Consider the following 19,228-nt stretch of genomic DNA (forward strand, 5'->3'; position numbering starts at 1 on the left):
TGGAGAGAAAAGCGATGAACCTCACAGTCTCACTTTCAGTGACTCATGCTTTGTGAGAAAAATAGTAGCACTATAACTCCAATGTTTCTTGTCATCTCATTATCAAATGAGACAATTACCTACAGTAATCTGTGTGCTAGAGATGAGCTCAGCAATCTGGTTAATGCATCTCCAGAAGATGATATCAACAAGACTTTGACTTCCATGACTTGGGATGATGATATCAAGAATATTTTTACTTTTGGCAGATAGCATTTAGGACTTATTAGGATTATAGAATACCTCTGCATTCTGCATTTTGAAGAATGTCCTAACAACTGCTAGAGTATCATAACCAAGTAGAAGTAATAGGGCTCTTTTATTAAAGATAAAATAAGTCTAAAAAATGAACATATTTTATACTTTGGTGCAAGAGAGCATGGTTTACTCCTAATTGAGTATTTACCATTTGATAGAAGAACACTTCTTATTGTTCTTTAATTCACAAACACATATAGAGAATCGGCAGCTTTCACTGTATAACTGCCTTATAAGCACATATGGTAATACCCATGTGTAGGTGTGATTGGGTCCATAATGTATCCTTTCACACTGAACTGCAGTGCATAAATCTTATCCGGTCACATAAGTATAAATGGGATTTCCACTTGACATGCCCTTTCATGCAGCAAAGTACATGAGATGGGTTGCATCAAAGGGACAAGTGTGAATAGGCCCAAGCACAATCAATCTGTTCAAATTAGGGATACAATTAATATAGAATATAAAACTTACAGGTCTAAATTACTCTTCCTCACTTCTGGAAAAGGCCCATAAATCAGGTGGTTCATCACCTACACTTTGACATCAGGATATAACTGTTGCATCAGTGCACCCTGTTAGTTACTAATATTATAGAGAACACCCCGGATAAACTATTTTCTATTTACCAGTTCTTTGGATTGCTTGGATCACCCTGTCACTTCCAAAGGCAAATCCTATCTTAAGATTTATGGTTCTTTTACTGAAATGAAGGAAAGTAATGTAGACATGTGCATCTTATACTATTATGTTTATTTTTATTGTTTTTTTAAATTTTGAATATAACTCGCCCATTGTTATGTAGTGATAACTGCTGATACTCGAAATGTAAAGGATAAAACCAAGTATACCTATTTGTTCTTTCTCTTATTGCAGTTTATCTGAATAGCATCTTTAGAAAATTACTTATTCCCTTATTGGAAACTTTCTTCCAGAAGCACTTCCACTCCCTGTCTTTGGTAGATAAGTAATCAGTAAAGAGACTAAGACCCCATGTACACTGGACACTTCTGAACGATGGAAACTGACTGCTAGAAAACATAGGTTAAAAAACGTCTGTTTAGCCGCGTTTGCATAACGCGTTTGTGTCTAAAATATATAAATCAGTGAGCACTCAAAGTTGCTATTGCACTAAAAGGTAACCAAATAAAACCTCAATAAGCATGTAAAATCAAAGTGCAGCGCTAAATGCTAAATTATAAATATTGGCCGTTATTAAGACCAGATATAAGTAAATAGAATAAATAGTTCATAAAGTGACAATCCGTGCTAAGGTGTCAATCGCAGTTGTGAAAAATTCCAATATTCAGTGGTGTGCTCGAAGATGTGGTAAAAATACGTACTCACCAGATGCGTATTGTAAATACACATGTAAATATACAATCAGAGGTCCCCTTTAAGGATATGAGGTAGGCTAGGTATGAAATATCCTCCCTCTGGATGGTATACAGCACAGCAGGTATTCCGGGATAATAAAGGAATCCGTCCAGCCAGAGGTCCCCTTTAGGCCTGTAGGACACTCATTCTAGCTTGTACATGCACTGTTGGCTGTCACTGACTAACAAGCTCTACAATGCAACAAAACAGGTTGATTAAGCCCTGGTTCACCCCGGTTGACAGTTTCAAATCGCATGACAAGTCACACCCTGCTGTCCGCATTGGAACCGTTCACTGCACCAATTGAAAAAAAGGTTCCTGCACTATTTTTTGTGATTTCAGGTGCGACTTGCATATACTTCTGTGCATGTGCAAGTCACACAGATGTTAGCCAAGTTGCACCTGAAGTCGCATTGACATGCGGCTTTGAAATTGTGCAACCTCAAGTGAAGTTGCACAATTTCAAAGTTGGATGCAGTGTGAGCCGACAGTAAATCCCTTTTTAGCCTTTATATTTACTAATATAAAATAATCAGTAATTTGTTCACCATTAGACTACAACATGATCATCTGGTCCTCCCCTAACCAACAGGAAGAGCTGACTGAGGGTGAGGTATGTAGCCCTGTCAAAAACAGAAGTATTGGATTTAGTTGGCTCACATTGTGAGGTATTTCACCAGCCTAGGAAGAGTGTTATAACTAGTAAAGAAAAGTAGGCCTTTTATGCTAGATGTACAATACCATTGAATAGTTCTAGGCACTTGTGAAAAAATGTTAAAGGATGTTTAAAGATGAGTTCAAAATCTATGTATGTATGAATGTGAGTTAGGGACCTTATAGTGTAATTTAGGTTCTGATGCGAATGTATGATATACACTATATTGCCAAACGTATTGGGATGCCTTCCTTTACAAGCACATGAACTTTAATGTCATCCCAGTCTGTAGGGTTCAATATGGAGTTGGCCCACCCTTTACAGCTATAACAGCTTCAACTCTTCTAAGAAGGCTATCCACAAGGCTTTGGAGTGTGTCTATGGGAAGGTTTGACCATTCTTCCAGAAACGCATTTATGAGGTCAGGCATTGATGTCAGACAAGAACGTATGGCTCGCAGTTTCCACTCTAATTCATCTCAAAGGTGTCCTATCTGGTTGAGGTCAGGACTGTGCAGGCCAGTCAAGTTCCTCCACCCCAAACTCGCTCATCCATGTCTTTATGGACCTTGCTTTATGCACTGGTGTGCAGTCATGTTGGAACAGGAATGGGCCATCCCCAAACTGTTCCCACAAAGTTGGGAGCATGAAATTGTCCAAAATGTCTTGGTATGCTGACACCTTAAGAGTTCCCATTACTGGAACGAAGGGTCCAAGTCCAACCCCTGAAAAACAACCCCACACCATAATCCCCCTCCACCAAACTTTACACTTGGAACAGTCAGGCAAGTACTGTTCTCCTGGCACCCACCAAACCCAGACACCTCCACTGAATCACCAGACAGAGAAACACGATTCATCACTTCAGAGAACATGTCTCCACTGCTCTAGAGTCCAGTGGCAGCGTGCTTTACACCACTGTATCAAGCGCTTTGCATTGCACTTGGTGATGTAAGACTTGGATGCAGCTGCTTGGCTATAGAAACCCATTCCACGAAGCTCTTTATGCACTGTTGTTGTGCTAATTTGAAGGCCACACGAAGTTTGGAGGTCTTTAGCTATTGACTGTGCAGACAGTAGGTGACTTCTGAGCACTGTGCACTTCAGCATGTGCTGATCCTGCTCTGTTATTTTACGTGGTCTACCACTTTGTGGCTGAGTTGCTGTTGTTCCCAGTTGCTTCTACTTTGTTACACTAACAGTTGACCATAGAATATTTAGTAGCAAGAAAATTTCACAGATGAACTTATTGCACAGAAGGCAACCTATCATGGTACCATGCTTGAATTCACTGAGCTCCTGAGAGTAACCCATTCTTTCGCAAATTTTTGCAGAAGCAGTCTGCATGCCTAGGTGCTTGATTGGAACATTGTGGACATGGAGGTGATTGGCACATCTGAATCCAAGGATTTGGAGGGGTGTCCCAATACTTTTGGCAATATAGTGTATATATTGTAAAGCGCTGTGTAAATTGACAGTGCTATATAAGTACCTGTAACAAACAAATAATGCAAAGAAATGTTTATATTCATCAATTAAAAACCTACAAAGCACATAAATAGAATAAAAACTAGACTAAATCAATATTTGCTGTGTCCACCTTTTGTATTTAAAAAAGCATCAGTTCACCTAGGTATACTTGCACACAGTTTTTTTAAGGAACTCAGAGGTAGGCTGTTCCAAACATCCAAGACACAGGTGTCAAACTGGTGGCCCTCCAGCTGTTGCCAAATCACAAGTCCCATGAGGCATTACAAGATGGACAGTTACATGCATGACTCCCAAAGACAGAGGCATGATGGGACTTGTATTTTTGCAACAGCTGGAGGGTCGCCAGTTTGACACCCCTGAACTAGGTGAACTAATAGTTCTTCTGTGGATTTAGGCTGTTTTAGTTGCTTTTGTCTCTTAATGTATTCCCTGACAGAATCAATAATGTTGAGATCAGGGCCCTATAGGGGCAATACCACTTCTTCCAGGGCTCATTGGTCTTTATTCTCTGATGATAGCTCCTAATGACTCTGGCTGTATGTTTGGGGTCATTGTCCTGCTGTAAATTGAATTTGGGACTAATCAGAAGCTCTCTGGTTGTACTGCGTGGATAAGTATTTGCCTTGAGGAGACCTTCCCAATCAAATTCAAAAATGGTATCCTCAAACCTGCAAGAAACCTCCACCATGCTTCACTTTTGCCTTCTGACACGTATCCTTGTATCACTCCAGGTCTTTGTACAACAATCTGCACTCTGTTACAGCTAAACAAATTGTGACTCATCACTACAGCGCACCTCCTGCACCAGCTCTTTTTTCTTGCATAGGCAAGTCACTTGGCTTTGTTTCCACATCAGAGGAATGGCTTTTTAGTAGTGATGCACCAATGCCCTTTTTTTAATCTGTGAGTACGAGTATGGATACTTTTGGTCAAGTATTTGCTGATGCCAAGTGCCGATACTTTGTGGTGAGTTTTGTGTCCTTACAAAATAAATGGGCACAAATCACACTGCAAAGAATAGCATGCAATTTTAACAGAAATGCAGTGTGATTCCTGTCCAAATCATATGTGGTTTCCCCACCGCTCCTGTGTGAACCCAGGCTTGTCATATCCTGAGTTCACACAGGAGTAGTGCGGGAAACCTCCCTGCACTTATCCCATGCTGTCACACAATGAAAACCCACTTCACAGGTCTAAGGATTTGAAATCCCTGTAGCTTTCTCTCCTCTCCTTGCAGGGATGACAGTACAGGCTAGACGGCTTCTGATTGGTCAGCACCCTCATGGGTATCGGGAACATTTTCATGAGTACAAGTACTCGTGAAAATACTCAGCATCAGCACCGATGCATCCCTACTTTTTAGTAATAAAATTTTCTGACCAGACTACTACTGACTATAGTTTTTGCCAAGTTTGAGCTAATGGTGCCACCTGACATCCTTCCAGTTGTGGAGGGAAGTCAACCTTATAGGACTTTCATCTGCTGTACTAAGTTTGCAGCTTGCTCTGGGAGCACTCAGCAGGGTGAAGGAGCCAGGAGCTCCGGTGGGGGACGTGGTAAGAGGAGGATTGGGGCTGCTTTGTGCAAAACCATTGCACAGAGCAGGTAAGTATGACTTGTTGGAATGCCTATGATATTAGCATTGTATTTGAAGTTGCATTGTAAGAGTGGCATACTGATGATGGTTTCTAGTATTCTATTGTCAAACACTATTTTAACCATCTAAAGCTGAATTCCAAGCAAACAGCTAAATATATGGTTGAACTATAAAACATTTTGGAACTATTTATACTTATAGTTCTTTGCTGTTACTTTTGGAATTCAGACACCTCTTTCAGACAGCACAACCAAGTCAATGACTTACACTGCAGCAGCCACGCAACCTAGTCAGGAGCACAGGTAATGCTGAAAAAGTAGGGAACACAAATGTCTCTACGAGTATCACTGGTTGACAGGGAAAAGTATTGTACATAGATGTTGAATTTTCACCTAACCTAATGGCCAGAAAAGCACTAATAGGTGTACTGCAGCAGTCAAGTGCACTTATTAGCACTCTCTTGGCCACAAGCTTCTTTCTCTTTCAACTTTAACAGCTTGCTTACCGGGCAATTTTTTTATTTTTCATATTCATGTTAAAGTCTGCATTATTTGTGCTAGAGAATTACTTATAACTGCCAAACATTATATATTTTCTGAAAGCAGAGGCCTTGGAGAATAAAATGATGGCTGGTTGCCATTTTTATGTCACGTGATATTTGCACAAATGTTTTTCAAATGCAAATTTTTTGAAAAAATATACTTAAATGCAATTTAGTGCACACAAACATAATATAATACCCATTTTTTTCATCAAATATAAAATAGGATGCTGCACTACAGTGCTAGAATTATTGTTGTCACTCTGGCGTTTGTGGCAATACCTCACTTGTGTAGCACAGTCAGTGTTTACATTTGCGAGCCAGACTTATTTGTGCATTTACATTTGCATGCCAGCATGGCAGACAGGGGTGCTTTTACATTTTTTTTTAAATATCTGTAATAATTTTATTTACTTTTTACACTTTTTAAATGTTTTTCCATGTAATTTTATTGCTCTCACAAAAAGGTGAACAAGCCCCTTGTGATAGCTTTGGGCAGTGACAGATACACTTTACTGAGACATCAGAGGTCTATTACATCCCTGATGTCTCTCCTACCTTTCAAAGAAGTGTCTGATCAAACACAGATTGTGTTTGATCAGGTGCTTCCCTGGCTGTACCAACCAGAGAATGATAGTGCTGAAACTGGAAATGACAATTTCCATGTTGCTTACTGCTGGGGGAGCAGATTTCTTCCATCTCCTCTGTGGGCAGCTAACCCAATTGCCTACAGCAGTTCTGTGCTTCCTGATGGAACGGGAGAGTCGGGAACAGCAAAGAGTAGCTGCGGGAAGGGGAGCTTTCGAGCGTTGTAAAAGTGAGCAGCTGCAGTCATGATTCTGGTATAACTGCTTGCTGCCCAGGCAGTATATTTGCTGGGCAGCCATCCATTAAAGTGGAAACAAACCCTCCTGTCCTTTGCAGCCAAGAAAGTTGCCATCTCTGTCTCTGTTTGGTCTGCAGTTGCCATGGTGTTGCACATGTGATCAGCTATGACTTTAGCCATTTGTTGGCGTGACAGTTATTCATGACAATCCTTGAATGTAACTGTTCTGAGAAACATTTAAATTGGTGAGTTAATTTTATTTAATAAGTGATCCTGTTTATAGGAGTTATACTTTTGGTTAATTTAAAAAGAATACAGATCAATGTGAAAGACTGGGTTACTCTTCCTGTTATAAAGGTCTTTGTTTGGGCATCATTATACATCATAAAATGTATAAATTTCATATTTACAGTAATGTGTTTTCTATATACAGTATATGCCTGGCTATATGTTTCCTTGTTGGATGTTCAAGTATATTGGATATGCTACACCCCTTTACAGTGGTAACGTGGCTTGGGAATAGATGTTTCCTGACTTTATGTCAATGTCTGTTTGAGTCTTTTTCCAGCTGGCAAATGTATTAAGGAGAACAGTTCAGTATAATGGAGACATGTATGATGTGACTAGAACCCATTGCTATGGTGATTGGGAATACTTTGTGGTGAACTGAAACAAGCATGATCAAAACTTCTTTGGCTTTCCCTGCAAGTATGACTTGGATATCCCACCAGTTATCTACATGAACTATATGTTCTCTGAATGTCATGACCTTATAGAATTAAAAGAGAATATCCATCCTTTTTGTATGCCCTATATTACTTGTTTTCTGAAAACAAATACAGTAAAATTCCTGGTGAATGTATAAGATGTAACTAGAACAAGTTGATAAGCATATAATTACAACAAGACTTAAAATTGTGCACATTTGCAAAACAACCGAAATCTAAAATATGCTAAATTTCATAGTGAGCCCTAAATTAAAAACTTCACTAGATCACCTATTTAGCTTAAATTGTATTTATAGACAAAACTAAGTTTTAGATAGAGTAGAGAAGAAATAAAGTTTTATTGAGTTATTTTTACTGTTCATGTCCTGCTTGGGAATTTCCCTTCCTCTCCTGGAGATGCAACAAGAAATAAGAGGAAATCTCCCCAAAATTCTGGGAATTCCCACCTTATACACCTTTATTTTCACCTAAATCTCTTACTTTCAACTAGTATGCAAACATATGTAGCAAATGTATGTTAACAAATCAGAAAAAGACTGGCATAGTACCTAAACAACTACTGGCACTTGCCAACATTAATATCTCCACCCTCAATTTGGCATATAAAGTTCTAACCAGGTGGTACCTGGTACCATCCAGACATGCCCATATGTTCCCTGGTCATACAGGTCTTTGCTTCAGAAGTTGCCAGACTACAGGTGATGTTCTCCGTATATGGTGGACCTACCCAATGCTTGGTCGTTTTATGTATTTACGTTACTACATAAGCTTTTTGGGGTTCAAATTCCTAAAGATCCTTGGTTGGTGCTTTTCCATTTCAAACCTCTAAATATTACTAAAAAACTGTTTAAACTGATACATTTTGTTCTTACGGCTAGCCAGAGGATGAAAAAAAATAGTTTACATATTGAAACCAGAATTGACGGCTTTTTCGTTAATGAGCAATTAACTAGTATGCTCACTAATAGCCATGGGAAATTTGTCAAGATTTGGGATTCGCATATCACCATCCCACTCTCTGTATAGAGCTTATTTTCCCTTTATGAAGCACTTATGTGATATCTGGGGACCCCTTGCATCATGCCACCCTTCCCTCCTCCTTTCTTCTTCCTTTCCCCTGTTACTACCTCTTTTCATTCACTGTTTCTTGTCCTTCTCTCTACCTTTATTTTTCTTCCTTTGCGTTTAGTGAACCAGAACAGTCGTCGACATTACAGTCTCTAATTTTTTGTCTTTGGTTTGGAACGCAATACCGCTTCTATTCTATACTGGTAATGTTTAATTGCATACAAATAACAACACAACACTTGGTTTGCGTTTCATTCTATTTTGTTTGGGGGTTTCTTTGGCAAATTTCTTTCTATTAAATGTTTTGAAGTTGCATATACAAAGCATAGACAAACATAAAAATCAAATGCGACTGTTCCTCTGGAACTCTCTACCCCATTCTATCAGACTATCGCCTACTCTGCCCACTTTTAGGTGATCTCTGAAAACCTATCTCTTCAGAGAAGCCTATCCTGCCTTCAACTAATAATGGAATCTCCTATTCCTTCTACCAGTCCATTCCCCACAGTTGTTACCTTTTGTACCACCAGCCCCTTCCTCTTAGATTGTAAGCTCTAAGGAGCAGGGCTCTCTTAACCCTCTTGTATTGAACTGTATTGTTGCTGTATTGTCTCCCTTTATTTTGTAAAACGCTGAGCAAACTGTTGGTGCTATATAAATCCTGTATAATAATAATGTTCTCCCTGTACTTGTGTAGGTTTCCTTTGGGTACTCTGGTTTCCTCCAACACTCCAAGGACCTTATAGAGAAGATTTAGTAAAACTGGTGCACACAAAATCTGGTGCAGCTGTGCATAGTAACCAATCAGCTTCTAGGTTTTTTTGTCAAAGCCTAATTGAACAAGCTAAAGTGAGGAGCTGATTGGTTACCATGCACAGCTGCACCAGATTGTGTGTGTACTTGTTTTAGTAAATCTTCCCCAATGATTTGTTAACTGGCACCTGTCTAAAACTGACTGTAGTATGTGTATTTATGCTAGTGAGATAGGTACCTTAGATTGTAAGCTTCTTGGGGGCAGGGACTAAGGTACATGTACAGTATAAATTGATGGTGCTATGTAAATAGCTATATAATAGCTATTTATATTTATTGTATTAATTATAATAATAATATGCTATAATATATTTATAGTATTACATTATTTCACTTTTAATAGTTTTCATTTTTTGGGTAAGAAGCTCATGTATATGGGAGCCTATAAGCTAGCTGGCCTCTGTTGGAGGGTGGAACCTGTCCTAAACACATTTGTCCCCTCCCTAATGAACTGGCACCAATCTATACCTCTTTCTGTCCCTCCCTTCTCCATTCGCATATGAACTCACAAATATAAGCAGCACTCTGAGTGTGGTTGGATTGTGCCTTTATGAACAGGCCTTCCTAAGTCTTTGGCAGCTTTTCACAGACTTTTTATTACAGCTGTAGTATGATTTCTGAGCATCTTGCTTGGCACTGCAAACATTTTCCCAGCATACATCACTGACTCCCAATCCATACCTGTTTTGGCAGCACCATGTGGGACATTACCAAATGAAGACAGAAAGAACACTGCAGCTGATAATTCCTGGGAATGGTTTGAATGACAGTAATGCTACACCACTTCCTTGTCATTGGAAACACCCAGCACATAAATCTTACTTTCTAGGAAAATACATATTTACTTTTCTGCCAACGAGGAAAGAGCACTTGGCCATGCAGCAGTTTACTAATGAGAATGTAATTGGGGTTTGTGCCATTTGCATTTTGTAGACTGTTTTGTGCGGACAACTAAACTAAATGGGGGGTGTTAGTGTATGAAGTCATGAGTTCCCCAGAAAAGACACCAGATGTTATATTGTTCTGAATCACTTTTATCTTATTTTGACAGGTCATTCTAGTTCAGGTTAACCCAGGAGAAACCTTCACAATACGAGCGGAGGATGGAACACTGCAGTGCATTCAAGGTAAGGAAAACTGACGTCTGTGTTAGGCTGGAGCTGCAAAGCTTTTCTCACACTAGCCCGTTCATATGTGACACTGAAACCTCTAAATCCCTCACTGTGGTTTCTGGGGCCTGGGAGCATGATTCAGTCAGCCTTTCAGAGTAAAAAGTACACTTGGTTTATATTTCTTCCACTTACAGGGAATAAATAAATGGGTTTATTTAGGTACAAAATTCAGTAGTCCTGTTGCTGTGTGTGTTCCAACCCACTGTGTCTGACAAGGGTATGCAAGGCCAACCAGTAAATTCAGTTATATGTGCCCTTAGTCATCTAAGCAGACTATATTTAATCAGACCATTTATAATGCCAGCAATCATACAGTTCCATCACAGCACTGAGCCTGCATCAAATTGCATAATCTTAAAGCAGAATTTTTATAGATGGAGTTTGTGCCTGCTTGCTATCAGTGATTTTTAGGGACAGCCACTTGTCTGTGAAAATGTTGCTGGTTTGCATACTGAACAGTTGTAACATTTCAAATTACAAAATAAAAAACCCTTTCTAGTCCCATTTTTAAAATAAACATGGTAGTAAGCTTTGTAGCCTTCTACAGCCCTCTGACAGAGCGGTGGACTTAAAGCTACACTACATTCTGGTTTAAAAATTGTCAAATATGTATTCCTAACTCAGAAATGTACATTCTGTTGCGGCCAGCCTCCTCCAAAACTCCAAATTGCTTTTTTTCTGTTTTGATATGACTTCTTGCTAGATAGTGGCTAGATTTGTTACCTATGGTCCCACTCTATGTAGGAACATAGTCATCCTCTCTTGCGCAGTGCTGAGATGGAACTATGGGAATTGTAGTGTGCATAAAGCAGTGCACATGACCACAACTAACATGCACTTCTCATTTCAAACAAAACAGAAGTGAGGGGGAAAAGTTTGAGACCTCCTGAAGGACATTACATGGAGGCAGAAAAATGCAGGAAGAAACTATTTCATGCAAACAATAATACAGGGCCATTCCATAGTGGATTTGTATAGTTAATTTTTTGGAGAGTAAGGATGTTGTTTAGTGCCATTTTAAGCATCCAGCGGTTGGTGATTGTAGTAGTCTCACTATTACCATGTCTTAGGTGCAAATATAAATGGCATGTGGTACTCTCCATCTTTTATGTGCATACATGGGCACTGCAAGATCAACCAGTGAAAGTGCAAGCACGTTTTTGTTTTCATTGGATTAGAACAGTTGGTAATTCATTTTTTGTTATGGAATACCGCACTTTGCACATCGCTCTTTGTTATCCTAATGAAAGATTCTTTAGTTTAACAGAGGTCCAAATTTATTCCTTTATTCATTGTCATGGCATTGCCATTATTCACTGTCATTTACTGTTATTACTGTTTATTTATCCATCCCAACAAGACAAACCAGAGCTTTATAAGTAGACATTTTAGCAAAAGTTTAGAAGCTATAGTGTAGCTTACTATGTTCAGTGACTTAAATACATCTTTTAGTGGTCCTTCAATTTAGAGGCATTAAATACCATGTTCTATAAGGTCATGGTTACAACAAATAGAGCAGCAAAGAGAAGAAACCTAATTGTTCTTTGTATATACTGTATTTTCAGCTTAGAAGTGACAGTACACAAAAAGTTATGATATTGAATGCTGTATGGTGGATGGAGTTAAAAAGAACTTTACAGGCTTGGTATTGCAAGTATTTCAGATATACACTACTCAAAAAATTAAAGGAACACTTTGATAACACATCGGATCTGAATGGGGAAAAATATCATGCTGGATATCTATACTGATATGGACTGGGTAATGTGTTAGGAACGTAAGTATGCTCCATCATTTGATGGAAATGAAAATAATCAACCTACAGAGGACTGAATTCAAGGACACCCTGAAAATCAAAGTGAAAAAATTATGCGGCAGGCTAGCCCATGAGACTATGCATTGTCGTGCACTTGGAGGAAACCAGGACCCACTGCACCAACGTAGTGTCTGACAATGTGTCCAAGGATTTCATCCCGATACCTAATGGCAGTCAGGGTGCCATTGTCTAGCCTGTGGAGGTCTGTGATTCCCTCCATGGATATGCCTCCCCAGACCATCACTGACCCACCACCAAAACAGTCATGCTAAACGATGTTACATGCAGCATAACGCTATCTATCATCATAACGCTATCTATCATCATAACGCTATCTATCATCTATGAAAAGCACAGGGCGCCAGTGGTGGACCTGCCAATTCTGGTGTTCAATGGCAAATGCCAATCGAGTTCTATGGTGGTGGGCAGAGCGCACAAAGCCTAATAGAGGATGTCGGGCCCTCAAGCCACCCTCATGAAGTCTGTTTCTGATTGTTTGGACCAGTGCCCTGCTGGAGGTCATTTAGTAGGGCTCTGGCAGTGCTCATCCTGTTCCTTCTTGCACAAAGGAGCAGATACCGATCCTGCTGATGGTTTAAGGACCTTCTACGGACCTGTCCAGCTCTCCTAGAGTAACTGCCTATCTCCTGGAATCTCCTCCATGTGCTTGAGACTGTGCTGGGAGACACAGCAAACCTTCTAGCAATGGCACGTATTGATGTGCCATCCTGGAGGAGTTGGACGCCTGTGCAACCTCTGTAGGGTCCAGGTATTGCCTCATGCTACCAGTAGTGACACTGACCCTAGGCAAATGCAAAACTAGTGAAAAACAGTCAGAAAAGATGAGTAGGGAAAAAATGACAATGGCCTCCACCTGTAAAACCATTCTTGTTTTGCAGGTCATCTCATTGTTGCCCATCTAGTGCACATGTTGTTAATTTAATTAACACCAAAGCAGATGAAACTGATTAACAACCCCCTCTGCTAGTTAACTGACCAGTTCAATATCCCAGGAGCTTAATTGATTTGATGCTATACTCTGATTAAAAAGTGTTTCTTTAATTTTTTTGAGCAGTGTATTAGTCTGCAACATCAGATGGTGATGATTTGGAAGACCATAGATTCAGATAGTGATATGTTCTGCATTACCCAGTGGTGCCTATATAAAGAGTAAAAGCTCTAAAAAAGCACATGCTTTGTAACAGAAGTTTGACTGGGCCACCATCACAACTATTCTTAGTAACTTGTTCTCACCCCAGTAGATTCCCACTGCCCAAGCACTACAGTTATCAGCAGGGCACTGCAGATCAAATAGAAGAGGTGAATCTCCAATAGGGACACAGACAGCAATAGAACACTTGCCAGGTGTTCTAACCCTTTCCAAATTTATCCACAACAAAGAAAGAAAAGGTTTTGGATTTAGATGCACATTAATAAAAAGGCTTAAAGATAAAATTCAAGTATCAATATTTGTACAGCTTGTACCAATGTAACTATGCATATACCATATCTGACCAATCCTCCTGGAAGCTGCAAATTACTATTTTATGTGCTGCTACTACAGTGCTGCTTACTGAACACAGGAATTTACCAGCTTAACACTGGTGCCATTCAGAAATCCTTTTGCAGTAGGCAAGGTCTACCTGACGTCTAATGCACACTGCATTTTCACAGTAACCGGTGAAATCAGAAACCAATTTTAGTACAGGAGAATGTACAATGTTGCAAGACAAAATGTAATACTGGTTTTCAGCTTTAAATAGTACATTTTAAGTGTTACTAAACCCACAACAGTAAAATCAGTCTGTATATGCAGTTATGCATACTTGTTATACTCACTGTGAAACCTAAGGGGTTAATCCTCTGCATTGTGTAAAAAGGCTGTTTGATCCGTTCTTCTCTGCCCCTCCTCTTGCTGAAATGTCCACCTGATACAGACTGAACCCATGGTCACATGCACATGCTCACTTTGGTGTGTATTGCTAGAGAGGTTATTTTTTCTTGGGAGGGTGCATATGATCATCACAGGGCCAATCAGCGCTGTCCAGATAGAAGGTCAGAGGTTTCACAACCTCCTAGAGCAGAAAGAAAACTCCTCCTACAAGCTTTAACCAGTGCTTTGCTGAAGTCACAAGACTGCTATATACTGCTGATGAGAAAAGGTATTTAGCAGTTTATAATTACTAAAATAATTGCATTTCCATGTTGTGTGTACTGTGGAGACCAGATTTAGTGAATGCAGGGTCCGGGGTTTAGTAACACTTATACAGAGTTATACAGTATATCAGACTCAAATGAGTGACCGTTTTGCAAGAAAGGAATTTGAACGAATAAGAGGAGATATGTGTTACTCATTGTAAGAGCTAATATTTTCTTATATTTACTAATGTACACAGAAAAAAACTTTTTAAAATGATTCTTTGCACAACAAAAACTATCTTCTTCAGTATTGTAGCATATCCCTTCTAGATGTCTTCCATGATCATTTTTCCCCTGCTCATTTTCCTGCACCCCATAAGTCACATATTGGAACATTTCAGGGAAGATACATTATGTCACATTTGTTTTACATACTCTCAGTCTAAAGTGTGCATGGGCAGTTTGAAGCTTTGTAGGAAGTCAAAGAGTTCAAAGTGGTGCAATAATATCTATTCCAGATGTGTTTGAATCAGGGAAAATCTTTTTTTTTTATGTATTTTTATGAGGAAAGTTCAATATGTTTTCAATTCTTTGTATGAATCATTGGTCTTTCTTACAAATGAAATAGGTGGTCAGAGTCTAAGACAACTCTGTCTGGAGTTTATTATTATTGTTTTTGTTGTTGTTGCTGTTATAATTTTGTTTTGAGAAGCAATGACTTAATAATGAGGCAAGCCTCCCCAATATAAACTTCTGAGGACCCCACACAATTCTGTCACAGGATAATTAATCACATCCTGTGCTACAAGCGGATATGTATTATTGGAGCGTGTGTGTACATGTGTAAGGTACAGTAACTGGCTATTAAATTATCATTACAACAAGGTAGATTCTATTGAGTAGAGCTAAAAAAAAATGAAAAAGTTATTGTCTTTAAAGTATATTAGGTGTTTTTACTAATGTATGAGCTTGAAAGTGGGAGCAGATGTTCTTTATGCACGTGTAAATGTTGTTTGCATCATGCTTTGGTAGACATATTGTAGAATGCATAGGATTCCTGTGCAAAGAAAGAATCTGGGCCCCTGCTTTGGAGTTAACCAGGGTTATGCCACCTACAAATCTATTAAATTTTGTTTTCCAATGATGTGTGTTAAATTTGCTACGTTGATGTACAGAGGATGTCAGGAATAGACTATGTAATTGGGCAAAACGCTAAGATGTTTTGAGTCAGCCCAAAAGTTGCATAGACTTGTTGCAGGGCTGTGACTTTATAAGCAGCAAAGCTTACTTTCCAGCAGGAAATATGGTGCACTAAAGTTCTGACTCTCAGCTGCTTTCAGTTGTTATGGTGCCCCCTGGCAGGTGATAATGGCTCACCCGAGGTGTGGGGTCTAAGCGACTGTTGGTTTTCACTAGCGCTGCTAAAGATAAAGATGGGTCAGAGACCCTAGTGCTCATATTTTACTTCACTGCAAACAGAGTCTGCTTACTGGCTGCAGACAAGAGAGTAGTTGGGTCAAGACAGGCAAGAGAGTAGTCTGGTTCAAGCAGAGGTCTATACAGGCAGCAAGCAAGAGTTTAGACATGACCAGGCAGAGATCTAGGGTAGCTTCAAGTGAGAGTGGTCAGGTTGATCCATGTCAGAAACCGTCAGGCAGTCTCACAGGCAGGCATTATTATTATTATTACTACAGGTAATTATAACGCCATCAGTTTACAAAGTGCTTTACATATACACTACTCAAAAAAATTAAAGGAACACTTTGAAAACAAATAGGATCTCAATAGGGAAAAATATCATGCTGGATATCTATACTGATATGGACTGGGTAATGTGTTAGGAACATAGGGATGCCCAATCATTTAATAGAAATGAAAACGATCAACCTACAGAGGACTGAATTCAAAGACACCCCAAAAATCAAAGTGAAAAAATTATGCAGCAGGCTGGTCCAGTTTGCTGAAATTTCATTGCAGCAACTTAAAATGGTACTCAGTAGTTTGTATGGCTTCCACAAGCTTGCATACATGCAACGCCGGGGCATACTCCTAATATGGGGACCACTCAATGGTATCAATTCCTTCATCCTCCAGGAACTGCCTGCATACTCTTGCCACATGAGGCTGGGCATTGTCGTGCACCAAGAGGAACCCAGGACCCACTGCACAAATGTAGGGGTTGACAATGGGTCCAAGGATTTCATCCCAATACCTAACGACAGTCAGGGTGCCATTGTCTAGTCTGCAGATGTCTGTGCATCCCTCCATGGGTGTGCTTCCCCAGACCATTACTGACCCACCACCAAAAACGATCATGCTGAACAATGTTACAAGCAGCATACCATTCTCCACAGCTTCTCCAGACCTTTTCACGTCTATCACATGTGCACAGGGTGAACCTGATCTCATCTGTGAAAAGCACAGGATGCCAGTGGTGGACCTGCCAATTCTGGTGTTGAATGGGAAATGTCAATCGGCTCTATGGTGCTGGGCAGTGAGCAAAGGGCAGACTAGAGGACGTCGGGCCCTCAGGCCACCCTCATGAAGTCTGTTTCTGACTGTTTGGTTAGAGACATTCACATCAGTGGCCTGCTGGAAGTCATTTTGTAGGGCTCTGGCAGTGCTCATCATGTTCCTCCTTGCATTAAGAAGCAGATACAATTCCTGCTGATGGGTTAAGGACCTTCTATGGCCCTGTCCAGCTCTCCTAGAGTAACTGCCTGCCTCCTGGAATCTCCTCCATACTCTTGAGACCTTCTGGCATTGGCAAGTATTGATGTGCCATCCTGGAGGAGTTGGAATCTAGGGTCTAGGTATAGCCTCATGTTACCAGTAGTGACAATGACTATAGGCAAATGCAAAACTAGCGAAAAACAGTCAGAAAAGATGAGTAGGGAAAAAATGTCAATGGCCTCCACCTGTAAAACCATTCCTGTTTTGGAAGCCATCTCATTGTTGCCCATCTAGTGCACCTGTTGTTAATTTCATTAATACCAAAGCAGCTGAAACTGATTAACAACCCCCCTGCTACTTAATTAACCAGATCAATATCACAGGAGTTTAACTGATTTGATGCTATACTCTGAATAAAAAGTGTTCCTTTAATTTTTTTTAGCAGTGTATATATTGTACATTCACATCAGTCCCTAACTCTCAAGGGGCATACAGTCTAAAGGCCCTAACTCACATTCATACATACACATACTAGGGCCAATTTAGACAGGATCCAATCAACCTACCAGCATGTCTTTGGTGTGTGGGAGGAAACCGGAGTACCTGGAGGAAACCCACGGAGACATAGGAAGAATATGCAAACTCCAGGCAGGTGGTGCCATGGTTGGGATTCAAACCAATGACCCAATTACTGCCAGCATTATAGTTGTTTGCAGAAGGGTAAGTGGTGATAAGACACAGCACTAAATACTTCAAAAGGCTGGTACTTAAATACCCAACCTGGTTAGAGGATACACCCCATGTCTCTACTACAGACTCTGAAACACCTGGCAGGGATTCTGAAAGTACCTTTGGAAGTCCTGGCAGGGATTCTGAGAACACCATAATAGCCAACTGAATGTGAAAGAGCTTAGACAAGTAAGTGTAAGCTGGGCATGGACAAATGGGAATACAAATTTTGATTTGTGTGTGGCCCTCCCTATTCAACTGGAGCCATTCATCTGATTGACTTCTGTCGACCTAACATGCTGGAAATCTTTTCTTGATCAGCAGTTGCAGCAGGAGCCACTGTCAGTATGCTGTGTCCCAGGCAGTGGAGAATTCTTCCATCCCCCTAACTTGTGTGTATGGAGGAATCTGTTTTTGGCTGAACAAAAAAAAAAAAAACTAACCGTCTACACGCAGCTTAAGGGTGACAGCACATTTTCGGTCCTGTAGCTGGCAACAATATGTAAGACAAAGAATCTTTAAGAGTGCAGTAAAATACTTACCTGTCTACTCTGTTGCTGGCCAGATGAGAAAGGTGTCACTCTGCTAAAGAAAATGGGGTAAAGTGTAATTCGCCAGTGAGATGGTGATAGTGGTGTCTCACTCTAGCTAGCAAGCCAATAAGAGAGCGATTTGTACTAGCGAGTATTTCATTATCCTTCCCTGTTTGTTGTTGCCAGCCGCAGGGTCATATGTCAGCTAAAGAGCAAAGGTGAAGTACAGTAACCCATAGCAATTAAGATCTCACTTTATTTACACTTTGCTCTTTACCTTGTATTATTTCCATAAAAGCAATGTAAACTTACAACATGAATAAAAAACTGGAGTCCTTAGGTGCCTGCAGATATCTTCCCAGGAACTGTAGGACCTCCTAAACCCAGGATGCTTTCACATACAGGGGTTAAACAAGAAAAATGGAAACACTACATGATCTGCAGGTTTGAATATAACACTTTTTTGCTTCTGCTTAGAGATGAGACACCAATTAACAGATGGGAAACCTCACTTTCATCATTCACTGCATGCTTCTAGTAATACAGAGTCTTGTCAGAGCTTACTGAGCTTCAAAGAGGGCAAATTGTTGGTGCCCGCTTAACTGGCACCTCTGTGACTGAAGTTGCCAATTTATTTGCCACATTGCAAGATACAGTATCATAGTCCCGTGAAGACAAAGATTGAGCTCTGCAGTCACTTTTGCAGCAGTTATTTTCTTATTCCGGGTCACAATCCTGGGCAATGTCCTTTTTGTCTCTTTTGGTCAGTTG

General features: G+C 40.1%; 1 protein-coding gene across 1 annotated transcript in view; it reads left to right on the plus strand.

The window, feature by feature from the left end:
• The window catches only part of FNDC3B (fibronectin type III domain containing 3B), a 413,185-nt gene that overhangs the window by 128,082 nt on the left and 265,875 nt on the right, over positions 1-19,228 (plus strand). Inside the window, exon 3 of the mRNA XM_089675519.1 lies at positions 10,447-10,522. Coding sequence (XP_089531645.1) covers positions 10,447-10,522 — 76 coding nt within the window. The remainder of the gene's footprint in view (positions 1-10,446; positions 10,523-19,228) is intronic.

The sequence above is a fragment of the Staurois parvus genome, unplaced genomic scaffold (genome assembly GCF_062004578.1).
Source record: "Staurois parvus isolate SC_StPar_1 unplaced genomic scaffold, SC_StPar_1.0 ptg000155l, whole genome shotgun sequence".
Taxonomy (NCBI): domain Eukaryota; kingdom Metazoa; phylum Chordata; class Amphibia; order Anura; family Ranidae; genus Staurois; species Staurois parvus.